The sequence below is a fragment of the Castanea sativa genome, chromosome 7 (genome assembly GCF_040712315.1).
Source record: "Castanea sativa cultivar Marrone di Chiusa Pesio chromosome 7, ASM4071231v1".
Lineage (NCBI taxonomy): Eukaryota > Viridiplantae > Streptophyta > Magnoliopsida > Fagales > Fagaceae > Castanea > Castanea sativa.
This window is the reverse complement of record NC_134019.1, coordinates 1,504,564-1,514,655: the sequence shown is the minus strand read 5'-3', so window position 1 is coordinate 1,514,655 and position 10,092 is coordinate 1,504,564. Positions and strand designations below refer to the sequence as shown.

The following is a 10,092-nucleotide window of genomic DNA, read 5'->3' as shown; positions in this document are numbered from 1 at the left end:
TATATATATATACATGTATAGCTTAAGAGGAAAAATGTTAGGGCTTTTTAAAGCTTATCAAGACCCATATATATATATATATATATATATATATATATATATGCCATCTCACTTGGACCTCTTATACCTAATAATTATCTGATTGAATTATCTTAGGCCCAAATCAATTAAATCCATTTAATTGTGAGCCTCCTTTTTAATTTATGTATAAGAAAGAAATTAGTAATAAAATTATGGGGTGTTACAACAGGAATCACTCTCTCAAAAAAAAATTGAAATAAAGTTGTCTCCCAATTACCTCTTTCAAACCTTGCAAAAATGGCAATTAAATTTAAATAATATAATATATAATTTAAACTATATATATATATATATATATATATATATATATATATATATATATATATATATATATATATATATCTTATTAGTTAGCTGCTGCTGGATTAAATAGGCAAATAGAGAATGGTGTTGTAATTGAAAGTAATCAATAAAATTGAAGTTCGGATCCTTTCTCCCAATTCTGTTATATTATAGAGATCTCATTCTTTATTTTATCCTTTTATCAGTTTCTTGGAGACCTGGGTTTCTTGAATCAGAAACCACAATCCTATATATATGTGCATACCCAAACTTCCCTGGATGGGTTGGGCTTAGGATTGGGTTCATAACTTATTTGTATAGTGGGCTTAAGTGTTTCCTACTATGTGCAGTCCCTGGCCAAGCAACTCAATGAGACCCTTTCTCTCATGAACTCCCTTTCTTTCTCCTCTGCGTGTTACTTTCCCTCCTAGTGGTGCTAATACTATCACTCTTTTACTCTCTATTTTCTCTTTCGAAATGCCAACCCCCACTTCTCACTCTATTCTCCTATTTATAGCTCAAGATGAGTGGAGGCGTTATGATGATTTCTTGATCTCACTCATGTGGATGGGGTCCAATCCCATCATTTCTCATAAAAGGATGCTCTGTTGGGAACGGTGGTTAATGGCATTGGAACTGGTTCTAACCTCCAATAGACTACTTGGTAGCGATACTCCCTAAGGCAATACAGGGCAACCGAGAACATAGGCTGTTCTCGGTGAGTACATTCCCGATCAAACTACAATTGACCGGTACGGGCTTGTTTCTGATATGCTTAGGACAGGATGGGCTTATCATAGTACTCAAGCTCAGCTTGGGCCTTAAAGCGCGTCCGGCCCAAGATTAAGGATCCAATAGGGATGGGATCATGCGATGTACCATAAGATCTGGGCTCAAGGCTCAATGGGCCTGGGACCATTCCCCGTACAATACACACACACACACACACACACACACACACACACATATATATAGCTCTGCTCCTATTGGTGATGGGGCACCTTGATCTGACCTAGTGCCACCCTATTTTATCCTTAGTTTTAGTTTCATGATATTTTTTATTAAAACAAAAAATATTTATAAAAAAAAAAAACAAGCTAGTTCAAAATGGGATCAAATATATTTTCTTAAAAATTTAGTTTTAACTTTAGGTTTCAAATAAACTTTCCCACCAAAATCAATTTTTAAAATTCCTTTGTGATTCCAAATAGATATTCTTATAAAGATCTAATTTAAAATTTGAAATGTTAACATGCATGTTAACTAGAACTAGCTTTGATTTTCTTTCATTGGCAAACTTCATATAAAATTGAATCTTAACTAAAACAATACTAAACTGAATTGGTTTGCATTAGGAATAAACTAGCTTTGTGGTTGTCTAAATAGTAAATACCACATACTTGTCCATCCATTTTTTAACACATTATATAAAAACTCTGAAGTCTGAACCCATTACAAAGAAGTTAAAAATCCCGCCTAAGAGTTTTTCCATCCGCTAATTCCAAAAAAAATGGGAAAAATTTTGTCTCACCAAAAAAGTCACTTTATCTATATTAGAGCATTCATATCAACCTCCTCATATTTTTAGCTAAATTAGCCTAAAAACTTCTACTTTTAATAGTTTGAGAAATGATATATCCACAACATTTTTACAACAAATCTTAAGTGGCAAGTTGTTACTGATTGTTATTGTTGAGGAAAAAAAGTAATCTTAGTAATAGGTTCAAATTTAAACCAATAACAACTAATTACCTATGATTTGTTTTGAAAATATTATAAAAATGTTATGGACATAACACCTCTCTAATAGTTTAGTTGTCTACGTTCTTTATGCATACACATCCAACTCAATACTTTGTTTCTTACCTAATTTAAATATTTATTTTTTCTCTCTCCTCACTCCTTTCTTTCCTCTCAGTATATACAACCACCACCCCATCACAACCAACCGCCGCCACCAAAGACAACAAAACCCAAGATTAAATTCAAACACAACCACCCCATCACGACACTACCACCACTACACCATTGTATACAACAAGAAAAAAAAATTAATGAGAATTTGTAGCTGAGGTAGTGACATGGGGATTTGCTTTATAAAAATTCATAAAGTGTTAGAACAAAAAAAGTAAGTGATAAGTCCAAAGAAAAGGCACCCAGTTTTTATTTTCATGTGTCCCAACTCCCGAGTCCCAGCCCACCTTTTTAAGTTTTCTAATTAGACACAACTGAACCCAAAAAACTCAACAAATCACTCAACCAACCCCTGCCACCGCAAGCCCACAAATTCATCGTCACCACAACCCCTCCATATCACAACACAAACACAAACCCCAAGCCACCGTACAATGCTAAGTTTAAGAACAAACCCAAAAATCCAAAGCAAACTCAAACCCAAACCATTCATCTTTGTTGACAATGCCCAAAAAAGGAAACATCGCCGCGGCCCAAATGAAGTACCCACTGAACCCACATCGAAGTTGCCACCCAAAACAAAATCGTCATTTGCACCCAAATTGGATCGCTCAAACCACATATCTATGATTTTTTTTTTCCCCTTTTCCAACAATGATGGCTGGTGATGACCGTCAAAATGGTTATTGGCAACAGCAACTTGGTGGTCTAGAGAGGAGAGAGAGGCAAAAAAGGGTATAAAAAATAGCTATATATATATTGTTAAATAAAAAAGGAGTCTCTGGTGTAGGCTCATCGACCTTATATTACATCACGGCCTTGTTAGAATTATTGCTTGAACTACTCCTCTTTGGATGATGGGACAGTGTTGAGAGAATGACTCTTATCATCAAGTCACACGCTGTGTGGTAGCAATATATATATATATATTGGTTGCATAAGCTACTGTCTAGTGTATTTTTACATAATACTGTAGCTAGTTGTATAATTTGCAACAAGAATAGATAACCATATAATAGAATCATATGTGTACCTGCAGCAACAAGTTTGAGTAATGAATTGGTCATAAACTCTTTTGGAATTTCTCAAATGATTACAATATTTCTTTGATAGGAGATTACAATTTTTTTTTTCTTGTTATGTAAGCTGGGAACTTGGGAATTGTGAGAGTATATTTGGAATGGAATTATGGATATTTATGAAGGATTGGAAATAAATATTAGCTTGTTTATCTTTATATATAAAAATGATTCAAAAAGTTAGTTATGACTTCAAAAAATATCAAAAATATCTCTAATCTAATTAGATAATTTTTATTCTTAAAAAAAAAAAGGTTAAAATTGTAATTCAACAAAATTCAAAAACAAAATTACTAGAGAAACTTTTTTCTTAAAAATTAGCACACTCTCTATCTAAACATATCTCACATACTTTTGATACTTTTTTTTTTTTCTAAAAACTAGTACAGACTAAATCCAGTAATTTACTCCATTTTAAATCTTAAATTTTAATTTTATAAAAATCTCTTCATTTGTAACCTCACTAATAATATATAAATTAAAATTAAAATTAAAAAAAAAAAAAAAACTATAAAAAAAAAAAAAAAAAAAAAAAAACGACTCACTGTGAGGAGCGCATGTGATAAGGCTAATAATATTTGAATGTTTTCGAGGAAAATAAAGAAAAAAGAAAATCAGAGATCCTAGAATGGAGCAAAGAACAAATAAAAGGGATGGATCAGCTTCTCAAAAAAAAAAAACACAGTTAGAGGATGATCAGAACTGGAAGTAGGTGGACCCTGTTCAGCCCATATTAGACGTGCAAAAATCTGGGCTCAATTTGCAAACAAATCCAAACCCCAAAAGGTGGCTTCCACAATTTGGCAATATATATAAATTAAAAAAAATTTAAAAAAAAAGCTATTTTGATTTTGGATTGACAACTCATGGTCTAAAATATTGCCTAGTCTAAAATATTGCCTATCTATAGCGACATTTATATGATTGGACTTCTAGAAGACATGTGTAGTGAATAACACTAAAGAAAATCATTAAAAATATCAAATGTCCATGGCCGAATAAGCCTGCAGTGTATCCGTTTGGATACAAATGATGTGCGTCTACGTTTTCCCTCTCAAGTTTCAGCTCTTTTTTTTTTCTTTTTTTTCACGAGTTTTAGGAGACATAGTCTACTGTTTATGCACCGTGCATAAACAGTAACCGCATTTGTTGACTTTTTTTTGCGTGAACAGTGCATCCGAGCACTGTTTACGGAGCCACAAACTTCACTTTTTATCGATTTTTTTTATTAAAAATAGGTCTCATAGTACTATTCACACATTTAAAAATTATTTTACTATAGTATTTTCAGTTTTTAATTTTCAACCATAAGTTCTATTCAAACGGACCCGTGTGGTTTTGATTAGCTTTTTTTTTAATTTATTTTACTATTTAACTTATTTTTATTATTATTTATGAGTCATACTATATTTATTAGTGCTATTAATAGATTCCACTGTACTATTCTAACTAAAATTTACGTTTTTCTACTGTACTTTCAACAAAAAAAATTTTAATTCTAGCAAAATAAGCAAGTTTTAAACAAATCCATTGTCTCTCATAATTCACTTGCGCTTGTTGATCCTATAAACAAGTCTTATTTGCTCACATAAAAAAATAGAAAGTCTTGGGACGGTGAATCAAGTTTTGTTTTCGAACAGCTAGGTAGGTATGTGTCATATTTGTGTCTCATCTAATTAATGAAGCAATAAACTCAAAAGTAAAAGCCAAATCCAAATCTATATCTTACGATAAATCCATGAGAAGGGCTGCTTAAGAATAATAATTATTAGTGGAATTGCTTAGTGGCACTTCACTTCATCACCTACCAAGGTTTCCGCGTTGCAAAATTTCAAACTGCCTCGCTGTAACAATGTTAAAAGTCTGCTTTCGATAAACATATCTAAATATCTAGTGGGCTAGTTTTGAATGGTCTTCACCTTCTTTATTAATTAAAACCATAAATATAAATGCATCATTGCATGCACTACAAACAATTGATAACAAAAGTGCCTCTATTATATTTTATTTAAAAAACAAAAAAAACATTTAAAACGCTGCTTCATTTCACATACAATTAAAAAACAATACTTCCTGTACACATTTGAAAAAAAAAAAATCAATTAAAGAAAAAATTATTCTCTCGAAACAAAAATCCTTACACTTCAGCCTAAAAAAATAAAGTGACAAACTATGCAATATGAAGGAAACCCAGAACAAATCTGTATTTACATTTACAGTATGATTTTTACATTACTATTGGTCTATGCCGCACTGCCCATATGGTGCAAAGGAGAGTGCAACCCTTGATGATCTCTACAGTTTTGGCGCAAGTCAGTTTGTGAGTGAATTTTCGGTGACTTTGGTGATCTATGTTGATGCCTATGACCATGATGGTGCCTACTCTCTTTCTTTTGGGAATCTCTTTTCAATTCCTTTTGTCCTTCTAATTCTTTGGCATTTTCCTCGTGTAAATCATTTTCAGACGGAACCGTGTACACAAATGGGCTAAAGGGGGTCTCATTATAATCCTTAAGGGGCTCCAATGTCTCAACCACAGTACTCATTGATGGTCTTTGCTTTGGTCTGTGGCTTAGGCATTGATATGCCAATGCAGCCGCCTTTCGAGCCCCAGATTCCGAGTATTGTCCTTCCAATCTTGGGTCCATAATTCTGCCAAGTTTCCGGGAATCATTCAACATTGGCCTTGCCCACTCTACTAGAATTTGCTCTCTGTTAGGACGATTTTTGTCTACTGATCTTCTTCCTGTTAGAAGCTCTAAGAGTACCACTCCAAAGCTATACACGTCACTCATTGCTGTTAAGTGACCTGAGAAAGAACATTAAACAAATGTTAATTATTTTTTGGTATTTTATTTATTTAAGTTTTACAAACTTATATATATGTCACTAATTACAAAAATTTAATTGAAATTGAAATAATAATAAAAATTATGAAAATGTGGTTTAGACATTTATTTGTTAAAATGACACCAATCATATTTATTATCACATTAATTTATTATTTTTTTTAGCAAAAAAACTTAGCTTTATTACTTTGCAAGTTGAGTATGAAAGTTGAAATTGGAACAAGTCGAAAGTCAATATGCGTTCACATTTGAATTGGCATTTAGTGTTTAATTAAATTGCCGGGAAAATAAAAAAAATAAAATGGGTCTAATAAATTAATTACCAGTCATGATGTATTCGGGAGCAGCATAGCCTTGGGTGCCCATAACACGAGTGGAAACGTGTGTTTCATCTCCTTCAGGACCATCTTTTGCAAGCCCAAAATCTGAGAGTTTTGCTGTGTAATCCTGCAAAGAAAATGATCGATAAGATAAGTTCATATTACCGTATACAACCCCATGTCATGGGAGTCTAATGGCAAGAGACAAAAGTCACAAAAAAGAAAAAAAAGAAAGTGATGCTTACTGAGTCTAACAAGATGTTTGAAGCCTTAAAATCTCGATATATAACAGGTTTTTCCGCTTCATGAAGAAAGCCAAGGCCCTTCGCAGCTCCAAGAGCAATTTTCATTCTTGTTGACCATGGTAGTGATACCGAATATCCTGCAAAACCAAATGATAGACATTAATTAATTTTTCTATGAATTTCCATGCAGATAGGGAAAAGAATAAAGTAAATGTACAAGGATCAAAAGTTGTTAATTTAATTATATATATATAGAGATGAGAAAGCAGCATACTTCTGAATAATTGATTCTCTAAGCTTCCTCTTGGCATATATTCATATGCAAGTAGTCTATGTTCCTCTTCGCAACAATATCCAATTAGTTTCACAAGGTGTGGATGCCTCAACTGCCCCAGAAAAATAACTTCTGTCTGTCGGAGAAAATGTAAGAAAAGCTAGAATCAGCAATCATTTAAATCTGCATGATCATAATGCAAAAATGTAAATTAGGAAATTTAGGTACACAATTAGATAAAGTTGTATAAAAATACTCACCAACCACTCCCTATGACCTTGTAAACCATCCAAGTCCAAAAGCTTGACAGCCACGGGCTGAGCCATTAGACCAGGTCTAAGTTTGTCATCAATGAACCCCTTGTGAACGGGTCCGAACCCACCTTCACCAAGAAAATTAGTTGAAGAGAAATTCTGGGTGATCTCCTTTAGCTCCATAAGCGTAAACACATGCAGATTAGAGCCTGCAAGAGATATAGAGAGGTCCTCGGAAAAAATTGAATCCGGGTTACTAAAATCGGAGAGTGAAATCCGTTGTAATGAATTTTGTTTTGAGCACATGACTTTCTTGGTCTTGGATGAAGGGCCTTCAGACTTGTAACATGTTGGTATTACTGATCTCCACGTGAATTTCTTGAGAGTCATTCTTGCTGACTTGCTGATAAACAATTTTGGTGTTGGTTTCTTAGATTCAAAAACTACAAGCACATAGTCGTCTAGTGGTTGTGAAATGTATGAAACAAGGAGCTAGATATGAATGAAACAAAAGAAGAAAAGAATGAGAATTTTAGAGGAGATGAATTGGTGAAATGGTCTATATATGGTTTGAAAGACTTAGAGAGGGAGGGGCTAAATATATATATTCGTCTAATATTCAAATTCACCTACTGCTTTATAAAGTCCAAACCAGACAAAGTGAGAAGAGAGCTTTACAACTATACCTTGTTGACTTTTCTTTTCCTTTTTGGACAATATGAATTCTTCAATCTTATTGAGTATATTTACGCGGATTTAGGTGATATATTATTGCTTATTTGGGAGAATGGGTGATGAGTCCAATGTCTACACAGTTGTTTCAAGATAAAATGACAAGGGCTAGCCACCTTTGACTTTTTGCATGATACGTGTGAGAAAAATAGAAGGGAGAAAGAAACTTCGTTTTTTTTTTCTTTTTGGTCTTTGGAACTTTTTTTTTATGAAGTCATAATTTCATCATGGTTTCACTTTTATCTCTCTTTCTAGTGATGCTAAGGATGCTAAGCGACAAGCCCAAAACTGAGTTTTTCCATGGAAGCTAGTTGACTTGTTTGTTTTTTATAAGATTACTAAACAAGTTTCAAGCTTTTTACACTATTTGTTAAGTTGAATAAGTAGAATTGAACGTATGGTAACAGTTACATAATGAGTGAATGTTTGGATAGCAACGAGTGTTTAGCGTTTGCGCGTTCAGTGTTTTGCGCGTGGGTCCTATGCACTGTTTAGATGATCTACAAACCTTTTTTTTCAACAAAATTTTCATTAATAATAGGTCCCATGAAACTATTCACACATTTAAAAATTATTTTGCAACAATATTTTCAGTTTTCAACAATAAACAGTATCTAAATAGACCATAATTATTCTTTATAATAAGATTAATATATTATTTAACTTTTTTCATTAATAAGTGAAATTCAATCATAAATTTTTTATTTGATAACCCAAAGACCGACCCTCACAATATTACAACCTACCATAGTGATTAGGTTTGAAATCAAACCAAAAACCCCGCCAAACATGAAGACAAAAATCATAGAAGAAGAAAATAGAGTTGCCAAGAGAGAATAAAGATAAAATCCAGCTATTTGACTACTTTACACTTAATGGACGGAGGGTTTTACCCTAGTGTGCTAGCCAGAGGGGATGAATCAATTAACTAATCAATTAGTTAACGTGTGATTTAGACTCAGTAATAATAAGGAAAAAACCTACGAAAGGTTGGTGTGGTTCCAATGTTGTTCGGCTTCTAGAAGCAGCTTGAATCAAATTAATTATAATCTGACAAATTATTAACAACCTCCCCATGTATATATGGTTAAAAAACGTAAACCAATCACAACCGTGAGTTCTTTGTACTTATCCTGTTCGGCAGATCAGATGCTCGTGATTCTAATACAGTTGACCTCAGATATCATCATTGCATGGTGGTTGTGGTGTCATCCTCATATGTATTTCTTTGATCATCTTGTTCATCCTTGTTCTTAATTCACACAAGAAATATAGGAATAGATCTAATGAGATATCTATTAAAAAAATTATTGGCAATGTATTTGGTCTTTTTTTCTGTGTTGTTTGTATCGAATAAGGTCGGTTGCGTTGCATGGAATTTGTGTTAGGTTAGGTGTCATTAATGGTGGTCTTATATGTATTAATTATTGCTTTTAGGAGGGATTATTAAAAAAATGGTAAAATGCAAAACTGACTCTCTAAATTTCTTCAGATTTCATTTCAGTTTTTTAACTTTGCTTTTATTTATTTCAGTTTATTTAATTAAAGTTTTTCCATCAAATTTTGTTATATATTGTGGTTAATTTTTCAATTTTATAAATTTTTCTTCAAATTTTTTTAATTAAAAAATTCAATTAATAATTGAAAAATATTTTCTAGATTTTTTTTTCAAAAAATTTTAACAAAAGTTAACAGAAATGCCTTAATTGAATAAATCTAAAACATAGAGGATTGAAATAAACAAAATCAAAATTAAAGGATAAATGAACGAAATTAAAGTTAGAGAACTGAAATAAAATATGAAGAAATTTAGAGAATTAATTTTACATTTTAGCCAAAAAAAAACAATAATTATTGATCTTATCAGAATTTTAAATAAGATTAAGATGGATTCCTGGAATTGTGTGAAAGATTCTTTGCCTCTCCACACGGGATGATCCCAATCCCTCCTGATTATGAAGATTGAAGAGGTCTCTCTCTCCCTCTCTCGAATGCAATTTTATTAATGGAGGGAGTAGGTGTTTAATGGACCATTGTTCGTGTTGTCGACTATCGAAAGTCA

General features: G+C 32.6%; 1 protein-coding gene across 1 annotated transcript; it reads right to left on the bottom strand.

Moving 5' to 3' along the window:
- Nucleotides 1–5,376: 5,376 nt before the first annotated feature.
- Nucleotides 5,377–7,821, bottom strand: LOC142644701 (EPD1-interacting receptor-like cytoplasmic serine/threonine-protein kinase 5D). Its single transcript, XM_075819276.1, has 5 exons — nucleotides 7,305–7,821; nucleotides 7,045–7,180; nucleotides 6,771–6,907; nucleotides 6,529–6,652; nucleotides 5,377–6,165 (listed from the first exon to the last, which is right to left on the bottom strand). Exons 1-5 carry the CDS (start codon nucleotides 7,686–7,688, stop codon nucleotides 5,600–5,602), a joined length of 1,347 nt encoding a protein of 448 aa, XP_075675391.1. The 5' UTR covers nucleotides 7,689–7,821; the 3' UTR covers nucleotides 5,377–5,599.
- Between the last annotated feature and the right edge of the window lie 2,271 nt (nucleotides 7,822–10,092).